This window comes from Cyclopterus lumpus, chromosome 15, assembly GCF_009769545.1.
Source record: "Cyclopterus lumpus isolate fCycLum1 chromosome 15, fCycLum1.pri, whole genome shotgun sequence".
Classification (NCBI taxonomy): domain Eukaryota; kingdom Metazoa; phylum Chordata; class Actinopteri; order Perciformes; family Cyclopteridae; genus Cyclopterus; species Cyclopterus lumpus.
In genome coordinates this window covers 19,629,433-19,648,404 of record NC_046980.1, presented here as the reverse complement: position 1 = coordinate 19,648,404, position 18,972 = coordinate 19,629,433, and the positions used below count along the sequence as shown (strand labels likewise).

Here is an 18,972-nt window from a genome sequence, read left to right as displayed (position 1 = left end):
GTCTTCAAGTGCCGTCCTTTTCATTATTTATTAACTATCCTTATATTATTTACAAACAAAAAACAAAGCCCCCGCCAATCCAGCATTTCCACTTCCACTCAAAATCTGGAACCTTTCATATAACTTAAAAAGCTTTGCACAATACATAACATGCAGATGAAAAAGCATCTGTTGGAAATAACTGGAAATAACAAGGTTTTGACTCAAGATTCTTGTAGATTTAAAGGAACAGTGTGCAATTGCAATCAACTGATACACCTCCTTTTTAAAGAGACGGTAAGACGGTGCAAACCCGTGGTAACACCGTTCACCTCACTCAAAGGATTTTACGTGCAAAAAAACAGAGTTACTATACTGATATTCCCTTTCTGCTGATGGATCCCCAACCATTTCACACACTGTACCTTTAAAGTGTCTGCCTGTAGCATTTAAGACTGGTGGACTCTGGTGACCCCCTGAGCGCCTTTATGTAACTACTGCAGACTGCAGAGTGAATGCAAATCTGCATAACTACCACAATAGGGGACCTTAAACTGTCTAAGACAAGCATTTGTGAGGAGGATAATTATTTCTGCGACGGTAAGAGACATCTCTTACCGTCGCAGAAATACATATTCATCGGGAGCAGAAACAGGTCAGTCAGTCAAATTGAAATCTCGCAGCTCAATCAAATGAAGCTCTCTTTGGTGTCGTTCAGCATTGATTTATATGCATGCAAACTTGTGTTTTCCTTTACAATGTATTTAATATTTCCAGCACTAAAAAAGTTATTTATCAGAAATAGGAAAACCGCATTGTAAATCACATGGACATTTGATACAATGCAAATTACTTTAAAAATCCACCATCTATGGAACATGACCTTTCTCAACATTAGGTGGTGCAGATCATTCAATTTGTTTGGACAAGAATGTTAATTTTAAACAATACATATTGTTGTTTATTTAACTCATATATATACATATATATATATATATATATATATATATATATATATATATATATATATATATATATATATATATATATATATATATATATTATGTTGCTTTAAACAAACATCATTTCCCATAAGCCTTAGCCCAGCGGTCCCCAACATTTTTTGAGCCACGGACCGGTTTCGTGTCAGACAATATTTTCACCGACCGGCATTCACAGTGTGGGCGATAAATATGACGTAATAAATATGACGTAATAAAATGATACGACTGGCATAAAGTGCATGAAAATACAACTCACCATGACGCCGAATTAGTGGGAGCCCTGAGCTTGTTTATCTGCAACGAGCCGGTGCCGTCTCGGGGTGACGGGAGACAACGACACCCGGAGTGTGTCCAGTCTGCTCCGGAACTTATTTTTCGTCGCTGCCAAGCTCTCCAAAGACGTTTTTTTTTAAAACTAATTTTCTCTAGCTTGTGGGTTTGCTATCACTCGAATGAGGATGAATGCATTAAGAGAGCCGGATATTGTGGCATCTGTAGCTCAGTGGTGAGCAGGTTTGTCCTTCAATCAGAGGATCGATGGTTCGATCCCCGGCTCTGCTAGTCCATGTCGATGTGTCCTTGCGCAAGACACTTAACCGCAAAATTGCTCCCGTAGCTGTGCCTACGGTGTATGAATGTTAGTTACTGTTGATGTGCAGGTGGAACCTTAGCTCCTCCCATCAGTGCATGAACGGGTAAATGATGTCATGTAGTGTTAAAGTGCTTTGAGTGGTCGGAAGACTAGAAAAGCACAGTACCATTTACCATATTGGGCTGCCAGGTTCTCGCAGTGGTCACTTGTGGTATTGCAATGGAATAATCCCCTTAATAAAAGAGACGTATGAAAGGAGACCTCCTCCTACTATAAATAAAGTAAACTAGCAACTCTCATTGTTATGACCAAGGTTTTTATACATTTGTAAAACTTCCAAGAGCCTGGAAAAGGGATTTTACCGAACCCACAGACAGGCTTGCTGTTTCCGCTTGCTTTCAGTCTTTATGCTAAGCTAAGCTAATGGCCTCCTTGCTCCTGCATCTACTTACATTCAAACCATGACTTCACCTGCTGCGACGCTTGATGAGGCACTGTGCAACATCTGGATTTGTGTAACAAGCATCACTTTAAATGATAACCATTGCTTGTTTTGGTTGAAGGACAAAGAATGAACACATAAAGTTGAGCAATTTTAACCTCTCCCAAAAATTAGTTTTTAACAACTAATTTAATTAGTCTGAGGGTGATAAAGTGGCTTCCAGTGGCTTCAAATTCCGTATCTTTTTCTACGTTTCCACACGCCGAAAGCGAAGGAGTTTAGAAACGCTACTGGAGCTGGGTAAGTCTGAATTTCATAGTGTGGACGGGCGTAAATGTAGACCTTTTAAAAACGATGACGTAGACACCAGCGTTCGCTACTTGATTGGGTCGTAGCAGTCATGGCATGTCTCTCATGGCTATCAGCCCTGTGTGTTTGAGAGACATAGAGCAAAACCTGCAACGTTGGGACTAAATTAAATTTTTTATTTATTTTTTATTCGACAAAATGTGTCTGTTTGAGTGCATAGATGGACATTATAGAAGACAATCTTAACTTTTTATTTCCTATAACTAAGCAACCAATCAGTCTCCTGTTTACACCGGCATCTGCATGTGTGTACGTGTATACGGTATTTAAGTGTTTTTCAAAACGCGGCTAATTTACATTTTAAAACCCCGGTTTTAAAGTGTAAATGTATCAGTGTGAGTGTATGTGTAGATGGATTCAACAGACAGAGAGAGGAGGAAGCAACCAGCGAGGATGACGGGGAGGAGTGGGAAGCATCCATGGGCCAGCTGGGGGGTGAGGGGGAAGCATCCGCAGGCCAGCAGGGGAGGAAGTAGGTGGTGCAGAGAGGTGTCAGTATCAGGAAGAGCGGTTGAGCATCATCTCAGTGGCAGCACCCCAGCGAGGTGTCAATCACTCACCGTTGGCAAGCGGGCCCTTCATTCCACAGCCGTGAGCTATTGATTTATTCATCACCGCTCCCTCTTCATATCCTCGCCATCGCTCACATTCTCTCACTCCCGTGCCACTTCTTCCTGCCCTTTTGTTTTGTCTCACACCGCCGCCCCCTGTCTACCCATTCTCACTGTGCTCCCTCTCACTCTTGTTGTGCCTCGACTGGGGAGTCCACACCGTCTACACCCCCACACTCAAGCCTACACCCTCTCTCTCTTTTCTTTATCTGCTTAGCCATGAGTCCTGTTGTCATAATTTCACAATAAGCTTGACGTACGCGGCCACAAAAATTGATATTTGTGTCTTGGCTGATTGATGTGCAGCATCAAATACCTGTTCTCCGAGGGCAACGCACGCGCACACACACACACACACACACACACACACACACACACAGTTTGCCAGACTAACGAGGGGAGGGAGAGAATGAGGTACGGAGAGAGCAAAAGGCCTCTGATTTTTTGATAGCAGCAAACGCCACGGACGAGGAGACGGGTAGAAGGGGCAGGGGGGGTTTGGGAGCACTGAACCTTAAATGCTTCAAATTGATTCCCTCCGTTCCCCCGCTGAGTTAACATTCTCAACTTTATAGAGCTAACAAAACAAAAAGCCTTGAGCATCAGAAGTGCTTGTTCAGCATTTGATCAGCAAGTGTTTTGGAAATAAGTATGACAAGTTTTTTATGGATTCCATACTAAAATGCCTGCAACTGTCCTTTTGAAGCCACTTCGTTGAAACAAAAAGTTGGAGATTGAATGACGTCCAGTAGGCTACATATTCATTAGATATGGGATAGCTAATATCCATCTCCGCGCTGTTAATCGTGTTAAAACTCTTCTCAGTGTGCTCTCTGACCTCCTTTAGTGGAGTCTTTTTTGCCCACACAGCGAGGCGGGCCGCTGGGCACGAACATGACTCGCGAGCATTTCTGTGCTATCAGTTGGCGGGGGGTAAATCGGCGCGCTATATCAACGTCCCCGCACACCGAGACCCCCCCCCAACCAGCCCTAACTCCTCATTAATTAGATGGATGCATATGCAGCGTGGGGTTTTGAGCCCGCGGCGCTGACTCCATGCAGCCGCTAAGACAACATGACAGTTGACAGACCAGCTTTTATATCACAATTATGTCACCTCACTGGTATCAAGATCTGATTTAAAGAAATACACCACCATTTTGGGCAATACACTAACATCATCGAGCACAACATTGTCACAAGCAAACTGTTGCGTATTTTTTCATTCCAGCATTAGCATTCCATGGAGTCCTGCCTCTGGCCACCTAAATGCAAGTCACTTTTCCTTTTAGCTAACCTTTTAGCTATTTGTTATACCTGGCTCTTTAGCCTCCAAATGCTTCACGTTTTGTCACAAGCTTGTTGCTAACTTCATCCGTCTGCCATTTGTCAGAGTTTTTTTTTTTCGAAAACAGCTGTGCGTTTGAAAATAAGGTTGATGAGAGCAGACTTAACTAAAACAGCTCCCAGCGAAACTATTAGCTAAAAGATGCTAACACTCTTTGTAGAGCTGAGACGACCTGCAGAGGTAAGTGGTTTCTCTCAGGGTTCATTTGATTGTTAATACAAATGCATTCACAAGTGCAACTTTAAATAAGAATCAACACAAATGTAATCGCTGTGATTTAATAAAAAAAAAGTCTAGGACTTTGGTTGCTAAAAGACTGGAAGACTGGAACAGATACAGTGTTTTGCATCTACCATTAGATTATTTAAACACTGATATAGTTGTTTGTGTATGTGACTCCAAATGATGAACTTAAGCACAGTTTCCACAAGTCATCAGGTTTCATACCATAGCAGAGAGCAAAGAAGGGGAATGGAAGGGCGTCGATGCTAACCAGCTGCATCATTTTGATTAATTTTGATATCGCTCATTGTAGGATATCTAGTGTTGCCCTGCTGTGCTATGTTGTACTGTGGGTTATCAATCTTTGGTAATCCATAGTCTCCCCCCCTCCGTGCTTATTATTAGCGTGTTGCCGGGAACCCCAAACCAGTGAAAGTCAAAACACATCCAGCCCCATCACCTATCCAATTACAAGCTTGCTTCTCTAATTTGTTGCGTGCTATGAAGAGAGTCCAGCTGAATCTGTGTGTGTGTGTGTGTGTGATGCATGCGATTTCGGTGCAATGTAAAGGGTCATTTCCTGTCCATGTGCTGTAGCAAACGGGTCAGTGCGTCTCCTGGGTGAGCTGGACCGAAGCCTGCTGCACGCTGACCTCAGGCTGCATGTCGGCGCAGGACAGCGGGTGGTGCAGGGGAGAGGAAACAAAAGTGTCAGTATGTCGGAGTCCGCCCGGAGCTCCGGTCACCCGAGGCTGCATCGAGTCCCAGCCTAGGAATTCTAATTCCTCACCTTTAGCCCCATGTATTTATTCTTCAGGCGACTGTGTTCTGGCAGACTGGTTTTATCAGCTGTATGGTACAAAGAATATAAATGAATACAAGTTGGTGAAGACTTCACCAAAAAAGGTATTCCTTTTATTATCTTCCTCTTAAGCACAACTGGTATTTGTGCCTTACATAAAGGGCATGAGCACGCTCGACTTCACCTAATATGAAACGCTGACCCAAATGTCATGAGTGATTACCGACTAATTTCTAAGCTCCTTGTGTTATGTGCAGCTCGACAGGAACACTGGACCCAAACGCCGTCAATGATGGAAAAGCAACTTTATTGCTAAACAGGATTCCAAAAACAGGCTTCAAAAACCAGGATACAAAACACGCACACAAGATCTTCCACGATCTAGACAAGACAAACCGACCAAGGGGAATGACACAAACAGGACTTAAATACAGAGGGCTGGTGCAGGTGATTGGACACAGGGGGAAACAATCAGGGACAGGGCAGACAATCACAGGGACAGGAAGTGGAGAGAAACAGAGGACACGAGAGACAAGGACTTCAAAATAAGACAGGAAACACGACACAACACTACAGATCCTGACACCTTGTGCTATCTGAGGTTTTAGAGAAGATTCTACATGCTCAGTCGCCTGTGTTCTTAAAGCTTCACTGAGCAATACTTTCTTATTAATGCTGAATCAACTGAATCACTGTAAGATGAGAGGGTCGCTTGTAGTGTAGATCCCAATGATACTCAAACATTGCCTACTTTTGACCGTGCACCTCAATGTTCAGTGCAAACTGTTCTGGTGGTCAGTGTACACATATGGAGCGCACCACTTAGTAGCTTTTTGTCCTAAGATACACATCGGGGAAAAGACTGAGAAAATGCGACAAAAGGAAAAGCACAGGTGTAAAGAATAAGAAAGGAGGGCTGAATCCCATTTAGCTGCTTCAGTTACAGGTCAACCCAGGCACCTGAGAATGTTTTGGGGGAATATGTTTTTGAAGCAAAAATAAGTTTAAAAAATCTGTTTCATTTTAACCTCGTATCACGCTTGCGGAAACACACAATGTCCTGCGTTTAGAGTTGCTAAAACAATCGGTTAGGTTGAAGAAACTAAATTAGACAGTCCTTGTTACACTCGTTCATATGTCACATAACTTTCAATAGGTTACTGCCTGTTGTCACTTGTCAGCTGTCACCCGATGCGCTGCGTCACTCGTTCTGACCTATTTGCAGATTGGTACAATGTTCCGGTTGATTTTATTGTGCGTGCCGGCCCACCGTCAGGGTGTCAAGACTTACTGGGACACTTGAATAGACCAGAGCCATTACTGTTATTAGAAAAAACCTAGCCTTTCCCACTATGACAAGTCAAAAATGTCTGCAGTGAAAAAGGACTATTGTACAATCCCTGACCAACGAGAAAGGCTTCGGAGAATGGCTGGAAAAGAATCAAACACAAGAACAAAGAGACCCGTCTGATTTCTCAGAAGTTGGTATAATGCAGGAGACCATAAAAGGGTCATCATACTCACTCGGATTCTTTTAAGAATGTCTCTGTGTTCCACAAAAAAAAAATTATATATATATATACAGTCATTGTTCAACACTAGATTATATAGAAATGGACATAACAGACGTAATATTAAAATCACTACACAGAATTAGAATCAAGAATGGATTTTTTGGGTCGACCACAAAAACGATAATATTTGTTCTTTGAAGCTAACAATCAAATTTGTGGGTTGGAAAAGCAAACTATAACTATATAGTATCTATACAAAACTATAACTATATAGTATCTATACAAATTAACAATTTGAACCCCCCCCAAAAAAATATCCCGACAACTCATGAAGACAACGCAATTATTACATTTACCTTGTGTAAAGAAGCACATAAGACAACATGCATCAACACATTAACATTTCCTGTTATGTGTTATGTGAGTGAAATGTGATAATTGTATCAAGTCACTTATTCATGAAATTTCAGATGTGCTGCACACATCTTTTGTGCTTGTTAGATGTTCACATACTGTAGTTTGGCCAGTTTATCTTTCTTTTTTTGGGGGGGGTTCAGCTGGTGGCTACATAATAATACAGAAATCCTGTACCTTGGACTTTATGTCAGAGAATTCCATGTTCTTGCTTCAATACAAACTAGTTTGATTTCTTTTCAGGAAAGTATTGCCTCAGAAATAATGGGAGTTGTCATATTCGTGCAGGCACAAAGCCCACCTGCAGCTCTTTCTTGCTCACTGCAGCAACCTGCTCCTTCTCAGAGACATACAGACAGGTCTCATTTCAACTGTTTGTCATCGCCCGCACAAGAATCATTCATTGTTTAGCTAATGAACGGCGATACCGATGATCCAGCCCCCATGTGGCGACATGTTTTCCTCCACTTGGTTGTGCAACAGTAGCTCATCACTTCAGCAGCAGCTGCACGCCAACATAACGTGTGACGGTGAAGTGTTTCTTTTCTCACTTCATTCTATTAAAAGGGTTTTGGGGAGGATAGCGCCTGAACTATGATGTGGAGAAGCTAAACTCTTATTTTTTCCCTGGAATCTTTGGTCAAACACATCTATCTATCTATCTATCTATCTATCTATCTATCTATCTATCTATCTATCTATCTATCTATCTATCTATCTATCTATCTATCTATCTATCTATCTATCTATCTATCTATCTATCTATCTATCTATCTATATGTTGAATATGTTGCAACACATTTTTAGCCACAGCCTTTAGCATTGTGTACAGACATCCATGTTACACACTCTGAGGTTATCTTCAGCCTCAAAACCTTGACTATTAGTTGAAACTGGGCTGCTCCCTCTCTGCTACCAGTGCCTATGGGTTCACTAAGCTGAGATGATCGACTGGTAATAACGCCAAATTAATAATTTGTCATGGTATAATTGGCTGCATTAGCCTCAAGGTTCTTCTTTCCTGAATGGGCTGGATCAAAGGTAATTGGCTTGGAGATAGTCTGACAGATGTAATACCTGTGGGCAGAGAGCCTTTGCCAGTCATTCAACGGCACTTGGGTTATTTTTTTATTTAAAAATATGTATATTTTGCGTTTGTCCCAATTATCAAGCGGCCCATCGGGGAAACTCCCAGTCAGTTTGTCCAATACTTTGCTTTATGGCTAAAAACCTGCAAAAATAATGACATTCTCATCAGCCTCAGTTGTCCTTAGTGCTTCGTGCAAATTACCAAATGATAAATAATGCAAAACTTATACCGTAGATTATAAACGTTAGCATTTAGCTCAACGCAGCCCTGTGCGTGAGTAAAGCTGCTGGCATTGCTGTAGACCTGTTTGAGCTCTCCTCATAGAAATATTGAATCCATGACGTTTACCAAATTTGGACCACCCTGATAAAAGTAATCCATTAATCTCACTTAATTATTTCGGTTGTTCAGTTTATTATATATACAACACTCTTTAGGTTGCTAAATACTGGTTATGGCTAGGTTGCCATTTAATTTGTATTTTCATATTATCATCAGCATTGATGTTTTTCATCACAGTACAGTTACATATTTAAGTCCAAAGCTCTGTGCAATTACTCTTTCATGTTAAAAATGTTAAATACAGCTTTAATTATGTTTAATTGTGCTAAGGCCCAGACTTCCTGTATATCCATAGTATTCTCTAACATTCTGCACTATTAGCACTGTTTGTATTTTAATGCAGATTTACAGATGGGGCAGCCTCAATAAGGCTATATCACATGCCTCTACACCATCCAAACATGATGATGCCTGAGTGCTTTTGTGCATGCTGTCCCTCTTTTGTTCCCTACTCTGACACACTTCATAGAACAAAGCCATGGTTATGTTGTTGTCTTCAATGAAACGTCATGTTTCTGGTCAAACAACACACCGATATTCACTCTCCATGTACACCATGTACTCCTTTTTTTCTCATTAACTGTTAAATGCTCCATTTGTATTCTCCTGCTGCCTGTCGCTTGGTGCTGGTCATTACAAGCTACCCCTCTAAACCAACAATCCATTATTAATATAAAATACTCTTTATGGCGTTATAATGAAAAAGTTTGAGGATTGTGGTCAGAGTTGTGCTCTCTCGTAGATCCGTTCATTCCATGATCCTGACTGCAGCTATTGAGCGTTTGAACATGTTGCCTTTGTGAAGGGAGCCTGTTGTGAACAAGGGGAAAATGACAGGTTGCTGTCTGGTGTTTGCCTGCCTCTAATGTCTCTGTCCGGTCATCCAGAAGAAAACCAACATGTAAAGGGACGGAGACAAAGGGACTCAGAGAGCAGGGATAGAGGGAAGGAACTGGAGGGAGTTTCCTTTCCCTGTCTGGGTTCCCGCACGGGTCAGTGCATCTCGCATGTGAGTGCACACCTGACACACATGTGCCAGGTCTCGCTTTCTGTCTTTGGGTTTTCGCTATCCGTCCAGTATTTAATGTTTTTAAGAGTTGGTGATTTTTGCAATAAGCTCGCCATATTATTCTTATTAGACAATATATGTATCCTCTTTTCTTCTCTCCTACACTCTTAGACATAAAGGGGCAAACTAGAACCATATTGGGTTCTTCGGCTTGACCTTGATAACACTTTTTGGTAAAATAAGGGTCCACCTGGAACTTTTACATTCATTTTTTCACAGGGTTCTATCTAGAACCCAAAACAAAGGGTTATACCCAGAACCATATGTGAAAGGCTCCACCTAGAAACCTCTCTCTCAAGGTTCTTTTCATAACATTTCCATCTTCTAAGGACAGTCACAATAACCTATCCACAGGGTTCTACCAAGATAACCTTTATATTCCAAAGGGCTTCATCCAGAACCCGCCCAGGGGATTCTACAAATTTTCACCGTGGGCCACATCAGCATTATGGTTGCACCTCAAACTGTAATTTTTAATTCAGTTTATTTTGTATAGCCCGAAATCACAAATTTGCCTCATAGAGCTTTACAATCTGTACACATATGGCTTCCCTGACCCAAGACCTCACATTGCATCAGGAAAGTAAAGCAACGTGAAATTTGCTTCACTTTGGTGTGAACGTGTGTGAGTAGACGGCACTCCACTGCATAAAAAATCCCCTTCAAAATAAAAGCACGGGATTTGTTTTCTTAACAGCAAAGACCACGCAGTTAAAAAAGGTCTGTGACCCACTTTTTGGTGATCATATGCCTTTCAAGTCAACGCGGGCCACATAAAATGACGTGGTGGGCCGGATTTGGCCCGCGGGCCTTGAGTTTGACAACTGCGGTTTAGAAAGAATTCGGAAACCTTTTTTCTCAGAGTGTACATTGTATCTCTTTCTCCCTTCACCTGCCCCTCCCTGTAGGATGCTTTTGAAGTGCTGGCGGAGAGCTATGAATTCAACGAGATCGAGGGTCGGTGCCTGGCCTTCAGGAGAGCTGCGTCCATGCTGAAGAGTCTGCCCAGGGCAGTGCGATGCCTGGGGGAAATGCAGGACCTGCCCTGCCTGGGAGAACACACAAAGGCAGTCATGGAGGTAAGGCCCAGAGTCGTTTGCATGCACAGTCCAGCTGACAGCCAGTCCATCTGTATTATGTGCTGAGAATATTGGTCGCATGAAACAACAGTGGTTTATTTGGACGTTGGGTTTTCCGACAACATAGCTTGTCAAATTTCCAAACAAGGAGAGTTTTCAGATCAGTCTGCGCGTGCAAACAATAGATAACGCATTGTTTACTGTGATGGATTACCTCTCACCATGCATCTTTCAGGTCTCTTGAAATTATCTAAAATTCTGAGGATGCCATGGAAAGTTTGGAAAATACATTTGAAAATGGTCAGCAGTGTATATGGGATGCATATTAATGGAACAGTCCATGACCGTGACCCATGGTTTAGGTGCAACAATATTGAGAGAACAGACTAAGACCACTATTGGTATCAGTTAAAGATATTATGCGCTAATAGACATTCAAATGTGGACTAATCCGCCATGGAAACTAGTCACTAAGAACTGCATTATTTTAGTCTTGTTTAATGAAACAACAGGGCCGAGCTGTTTTAGGAAATTAGAAACATTTAAAAGATTGATGTCCTCATTCAGAAGGCTTGGGGTTGTGACCTTTGACCACCGACATTAAATCAGGTTGTCCTTGAGTCCAAATAAATGTTCCTGAGATGTGGCACTCACAAGAATGCCCCAGACGAACAGAAGCATGTAGTGTGAAGGCTGGAATCCATTATGAAAGCTCACACGGAACAATGTACATCAAGTGACAGCATATCATAAATTCATAAGCCATTATCATCCAACTAAATCATCATGGGTTAAAAAATATCATCACCATCATTACCCACCAATTTGATACGACTCTTCATGACTCACATTTTGATGTCATGAGAGACCCAAAAAAATAAATGTCAGCTGCTCTCCTTGACCTTGTCATCTTTTCATGGTGCGAGTATTTCATACTTTTTCCATCAACGTCTTTGCAGACTGTGTGAGTGCACTGTCAATAAGAATGTAGCTGAACCTTCTACCTCTAACAACACCGATCTGCACAAACACATGTATGCTTTCAGGTGACACCGAAGTGGAATTTCATCTTGCGAGAACACGTTTGCTGCGAGTTATTGAAGGCTTAAAATAAAATAAAAAAGAAATACAATCATTTAAAAAGATATCAAAAATAGTTTTAAAATTCCTCACGCTCACATAACACACACATGAGCACACACACTGACAGGCATCACGTCGATTTATCTCGTCTTTTGGGTGGGGAGGGGGGTCTTCTTGGGTCACTTGGCAATCATCCCCTCACCGACAGTCGTGCTCAGGGCAGGAATCACGGCGAGTTGTCAGGGAAAGTGTCGAGAAATGTTTTCTCGGAGAGAACGCCGAGTCCCTGTAGGAGGAGCAGGGTGCAGCTATGCGGTCCATCTCTCTGACACATTAAACCTAACAGACACGCGGCGGGTCTCGGAGCAAGTTTCACAATCTGTCAAATCTGTCATTAAAACAAATAACATAAATGTCCCCGGAGACTAAATTAGACTGCCTGTGAATGACCCCTCCCTGTTGTTGTTCTTACATGATTCAGACGACTAGGTTGTCTCTTTGAACAGATTGCGTCTCAAAACAAGGAAAGAAATGACATGACACGAAAAAACAGAAGTGAAACCAAACAGAGTGAAAACAAAATGCCTGACGAGCCTGTGAACATCGGAGTGACACTCGTCAGCAGCGGCTGAATCGAAAATATAAAAAAACAACTGACATGAAAGTCAGGGAGCACCGAGGCAGAGTTGGGGAGGAATAGTCAGTACAAGTCTGTGTGTGTGTGTGTGTGTGAGACGTTGTGCATGTGGAGAAGTGTGTGCCCCCCCAGCCCAAAAGCAGGGAGTGTGTCGAAGCATTATCCCTGCGTCTGAGGGGTTGGCCTTAGCTCGAGGGTTGAAAAGCAGCAGTGGACGGGTGGATGCATCATTGAGCAGTGAAGGCTGCTGTAAAAACTGCCCTGCACTCAGACGGCGGGACACAAGTTCACTGGTCCACTGATACTCAACGTCGTCCCTCAACGCGCTTGCTCAACAGATATGCCTTGTAAAAACAAAAAGACACACACACACACACACACACACACGCTCATTTCCAACGCCAAGCGACCTTTTACGATCACCCCATCTGATGTTCACCAGATAACCACTGCCGCGTTTTATACCCCCCTCCCCCACATAAATGGAGGCAGTTAACAAATGCGACCTGCAAATTAGTCGTGCTCTGCCCAGACAATTAAAGGCGGGACAAAGTTGTTGCGGAACAAACAATAGAAGCAAAACGGGGGGAAAGCGCTACCTTGGGCTTTTTTTTATTTTATGAACGCCATAAAAAACGGTATTAATCCCAGGTTTCACAACAACAAAGTTATTATTTCTTGAAAATAAATGGAAAATGAGGACACGAGGAGCCCCCTGATTTCGATGGAAACTTTTTTGTTTGCTTTTTACAAATGGGCCATTTGAGGCCATTTGTTAATTGCTGATGGAACAGGAACCCGGAGAGTATATAGTGTGCCGATGCTCACACCGAGAGCCTTTTTTTCTCAGGGACGTTATCTGCCTTTTATATTTTGCAGGAGATCCTCCAATGTGGTTGTTCGTTTGAAGTCAAGAAGCTCCTTTCTGATGAAAGGTATCAAACATTTAAGGTCAGTAGACGGGGGGAAAAAAAACAACTCCATCGTTAGTTTTCGCTTCCCTCACTTTTGGTGCTTTGAAATCGCTGCGAACATGATTTGCATTTGCTATCTCTTAAGGACGCAGACTCAGGACTCTTCAAAACTCTGAATGCTCCCCCCCCCCCCCAACCCCCTGAGAAGAGCCTGTCATTTCGGAAAGCATGTCTTCTTGATTATGTCCTTACCTCTCTTCCTGCCAGCTGTTCACAAGTGTGTTTGGGGTTGGACCCAAGACGGCTGACAAGTGGCACCGCAGAGGGCTGCGCTCATTCAGCGACATTCTGGCAGACCGCAGCATTCATCTGAACCGGATGCAGCAAAGTGGTACATCAACATCTCAGCACTTCCACTCTGCCACTCCACAAATTACAGGCTAAAAATCACAACTCGAGTTTGCTTCCAAGAGACATGTCATTAGATTTCTTTTGGTCCCATCGGAGGCTCCTTATGCGAGGCACCGGCTGTAATGAGCTTTCTCCAAAAGGGAGATGAGATGTAAGGGAACCAGTAGGGAGTTTACAGTGAAAACACAAAGGGAAAAGCAGCAGGGGTGTTTTTAATAAAAAATCAATGAACGGCGACTACGGAGGGGAACGCTCGCTGTGGATTTCCCATGAGCCCTCACACATCAGCCGGGCGGAGAGAGGGCCATCCAAGTGAGAGGTCGCTGACTTACAGTGGGAGAGAGTTATGGTTTGTTTCAAAGGATAGAGGTACTTGAAAAAGGAAGATTTTTGTCTCAAATTGCTGTGTTAGGTGGAGGTTGTGTAATATTGAGTATAATCATCAGATTAATTTAGAATATGGCTCAGTTTCCAGAGCTGTGGTAAATGAATCCGGACGTGTTGAAACAACTAAGAGTCTGCAGCCAGCTTTTAGCAGCTCTGGGAGGCTCAATGTGAAGGAAACCAAACTGTCCAAAACTTTTGAATTATTTGGTCATTAGCAGTCTTAGTCATGTAAATGTAACACTTGTCCAGACAGGGGTGTCAGAAATGAAGACCGTTGGCAACCTCCAGCAGAGGATGTGCGTGGTGAGCAGAAAGGTCATCGTGTTGAGTCACTTGTGAGAGTTCATGATATCGTTTCTTAGAGATGGACGAGATGGAAAGAAATGAGCTTGAGGGATGTGAGAAATGTGATATATTTTGCAGCATGTCTCTGGCAGGGCAATATTGGCCTGTCGGTTAGCCAACCGCTTAAGTCCTGACTGAAAAATCTCACCAACTATTGGATGGATTGCCATTTTATACAGACATCCGTGGTCTCCAGAGGATGTGGCCTAATGACCTCCCTGTAGTTCGTCAGTGTGTTCATCACCGCTTACCACGGTTACCATCTAGAGGTAGCATGTTGGCTAACGTTTGCTAAATAGCTAATTCGGTGATGATGATGTCATACCGACTATTATTAGTATTAGTTTTACGTAACCTGATGACAGCGCTAGTTTACAAGTTTAGAAGAAAGACTGTAAAAGTCTGCATAACCTCCGATGGTTGTTGAGACAGTTCACTCAATGAACAACAAATGCCCACCTCATAGAGGAAAGGTCAGGGGTCAGTAGGGATAATCCTTTCAGGAACCATGAATGTCTGATGGATTCAAATAAGTGTTAAGATATTTATACCGACGTCCTTGGAGCCATGGCACCGCTGAAGGAAGGAGTCATAGAAGGAGTCATAGTTCAGAGCGTTTCTGCGGTGGTCATTCTCTGAGGCGAAGGCCGCGCTCTAATCTGGAAGAACTATCCGGGTGAACGGGAATGTAGCGGCCTCCGGACATGTAGATCGCATCAGCCTCAATCGTTATCAGTGACAGAAATCCCACGGAGCGTTTAATGTGCGTGGTTAAATGAAGCAGCTTTTCATTTGTATTTGTCCTCTGCTGCTGTTCAGGAGGTTGCTGGATATATATATATATATATATACTGTAGGACTGCGTGAGGCGGTAATTCACAACATTATATTACACCGCTCGCAGGTTCCCATTCAGTTAGAAAACTCCATCCGATGATGTATTAGGCCGACAGACATCTTCATCAAACCGGTCATAATGCATCATTCGGAACACTGGAGTCTCCGCTCCGTGCCCAGAAATAATGCCTGCTTTAGACAAGGGTTTGAAACCCCGATCTCTCCACTGTATTCTGTAAATCTTGAAAGCGCGGAAAGAAATTAATTGTTTTATTATATTATTCTGCGGTGGAGACAACTATCATTAAGGATTTTGTTGTTGATTGGCGTTGGAGCTCCGTCTGTTCTGAGGGAAGAAATTGAAAATGTACACTTTTTATGTAGAGCGAAAAGGATGAAAAGAGAAAATACAAAGTAAGATGCATAAAATAAATAAGATACCCATCAATCCATCAATCAGAATTTCAGCTCAGTATCTACATTGGCTGTAATCCTCTTGTGTCTGCAGCAGGTGTGCACCGCTATAGTCGCCCTCCATCAGCCAGCAGAACACATCTCATTTTACTTTACTTTTAATTCACCCTGACTCACCACTTGTCTGGAGCAAATGGCTATGATTGATGGCTGGCTCCCAGAATAATAACCACGTGGTCTCATCCCCACAGGTTTTCTGCATTATGGAGACATATCCAGGGCTGTCAGTAAAGCGGAGGCCCGGTCCCTGAGGAACATTATCGACGGAGCTGCCCGTGCGATCACTCCGGCCGCCATACTAGCACTGACAGGTGGCTTTAGCAGGTACGCGACTCGTCTCCTCCTTCCTCGCTCTGTTGATACGGAACAGCACTTCCTGTTCTGCATTTATTCTTGTTTTCCACTGTTGACGGGATTGCAAGGATATTAGAAAAGTTTCAAGAGCTTGAGTCGTCCTCCTTATGACTAACTGCTGTCACACAGTCACAGTGCGTGGTTTAGAAGCATCTGAGCTGCTGGCGCTTCAGTGCGTCCTGCAGTTGATAGGATTTAGTAGATCAATTGTGTTGCTGTGACAACGCAACACACGGTCACCATTTCTTTGCTCGTAAAAAGAAAACATTCCGCGACATGGTAATGAATTTATTAAGATGTTGAAATGCATTACATTACCAATCTCAAAGTGCACAGCCAGTGCTCTTGCAAAGCCACCTACTGAGTGCAACTATTTGATCACCCCTCTTTGTGCTGCTCTTTTTTTCTTCTTTTTTGTTTTATGTGCCTGAGTAAGCGCGGGCCACTGCTCCGTGGTGTTGTAAAAATCTAGCCATAACCAGTGGTGTGTGCGGTAAATAATTCAAAAGCTGTCTGGCAGTGAGGACAGGCGCTTGCCTCTCAACAGGGGTGAGAGTGCTGCCGCAGCTTAGTTGATGATCTTTAATAGTGCACGCTACAAGCATAATGTTTCTCTAAACAATTTGTGAACATTGCCCCTTTTATCTGTATTCTAACACATTCCAGTTTGGCAAAGTTTGGCATGAAATTATCATAGACTGACTAAAGTGAGACAAAGTAAACAACAACCTCTTTGCAATGCTTCAGCAAAAGCTAATATGCATTGTAACTATTGTAGCTATTGTAACTTCAGTGCCGAAGAGTCATAAGCTGTGTCCCATTCCATTCGACATAGTCATTTAGTTGTGTACTGACCGTATATGTTTACCTTAATATTATACTATGTTTTGCAGTTAGTACACAAGAATAAGGAAACTTAACTGTTTTATACTAACCGCTAAAAAGGTGTGCGGAACGAATGATTGAATGAGAAACAAATAGGACAGGAATGCTAATAAACAGCACATTACTAGAACTTATTTTTTACAGTTTATGGGTAGAACACCCATCTTGGATTTTGAGGTTGTTGAATTTCATTACCTGGAGCTAACTTTATAGCCACCATATGCTATTTGTCATACCAGACCAAGCAAGTGGGTAGCAGTGAAACCCCTAAATGTAATGAAGGTGTGTTTTACTGCTTTTTAATTCAATATTGAGTTTTAAAAAAAATGACTGGACCGAGGTGCATATTTGATTTTTCTTGGTGGTTATAGGTCCACAGTTTTCTTAGGCAAAGATGTTCTCAAACTGCACAAACAAAACCCCTCAAAAAAGACATATAAAGACATAAAATATCTCTAATCTCCAACACAATAAATGACAGCTGGAATGATATCTGATTATGTAAATAACTGCTCCTCAAGGGGATGGTGTGGTAAAAGAGATGGGGAAAGCGATTAGAGCATCATGCATAGTTAACATCAAGAATGAAGGGGAGGAACTGCGCAGGATTTATGGGCCAGGAGTCTGCTGCAAAGCGTAAAGGTGCATGTGAGGGAGCTTTTATGGCTTCAAACTCAGGGAGATTAATTTATTTCATCTCATATTTGGTGCAGGCTTCGGGAGAATTACGTAAGACCTAATTGGAATCATGCGGAGCTATAATTGAAGAAAGATGACTTGTACATTATCAGTCGGTAAGTAAGTAATTTACCTTTATCTCGCAGAAAAAGCAGAATCTCCAGACATGGTTTGAACACAGCGGGATGCGCTTTAAGGCCTATTATGCCAAAATAGTTCATATGCTCTCTAAGATGCTGGCAGCACCTTTAATAACCCACTAATTCCCTCCTGTGTGACATATTTTAAAGTCCTATCAAAGCTCAATTTAATTACATCTAATTTCTAGTGTGGTGTAAAGTATCTTATTAGTATCATCTTTCCAGCCGAAAAGATGGAGAAGCACACGTACCATATACGTCCTTAAAGAGATGCATATCCTTCATTTCTGGATAACGTACACAAAGAAAAATAACTCGGCTCCCAAAAGTTCCGTGAAATAAGCGCCATGCCCCAGTAAACTCAAGCTGTCATCCACTTGAGAGGGACACAGCGTGGTGGGGATTTGTTGACGCCGCTGACATTAGCTTTATTGAAAGGACAGCTGTGGAAGGCGGGTGACAAGTCTTAAAGCGGTTTTGTAGGGAGGAGGATTAAAAATAGATTAAGCTTGGAAATACAGTTCTTACCACCACTGCGTGTGAAATGTGTCAGCGGAATGTGTGTTTATTTCAGCGTGAAGCCGGCAACTCCCCGCAGTGGATCTCATTTAACATCAGATTGTCTGGAATACGACTCAAAGTGACACTGATGAGGGGTCCATCGGTGTCTGCTTTCAGATCCTCAGACACCCGCTGCATCGTTTCCCTCGAACAACAACCGAGATAAATAACCCGTATTAGTTTAGCTGGGAGTGTCATGATTTTTATAAACAACTCTGTTATAAGCTTGGAGCGGAAAGTGCTAAATCAGCTGTCTGATCATGAGGTATGCCCCATGTACGCTTTTACAAGTTGTGCTTTTTCTTGTTTATATCATATGTCTTCCTGGTTATTACCTTGTTTTTCTGTGTTAGGAAGAATCTTAAAGGGAAAGTTAACCCCAAATGTAA

General features: G+C 42.5%; 1 protein-coding gene across 2 annotated transcripts in view; it reads left to right on the top strand.

Annotated features, from left to right (window-relative positions):
* dntt (deoxynucleotidyltransferase, terminal) overlaps window positions 1-18,972 on the top strand; it is an 83,447-nt gene that overhangs the window by 18,425 nt on the left and 46,050 nt on the right. For both annotated transcript variants that reach the window (XM_034552711.1, XM_034552710.1), the window contains exons 4-7: window positions 10,707-10,877; window positions 13,477-13,548; window positions 13,779-13,902; window positions 16,157-16,289. In XM_034552711.1, coding sequence (XP_034408602.1) covers window positions 10,707-10,877; window positions 13,477-13,548; window positions 13,779-13,902; window positions 16,157-16,289 — 500 coding nt within the window. The remainder of the gene's footprint in view (window positions 1-10,706; window positions 10,878-13,476; window positions 13,549-13,778; window positions 13,903-16,156; window positions 16,290-18,972) is intronic.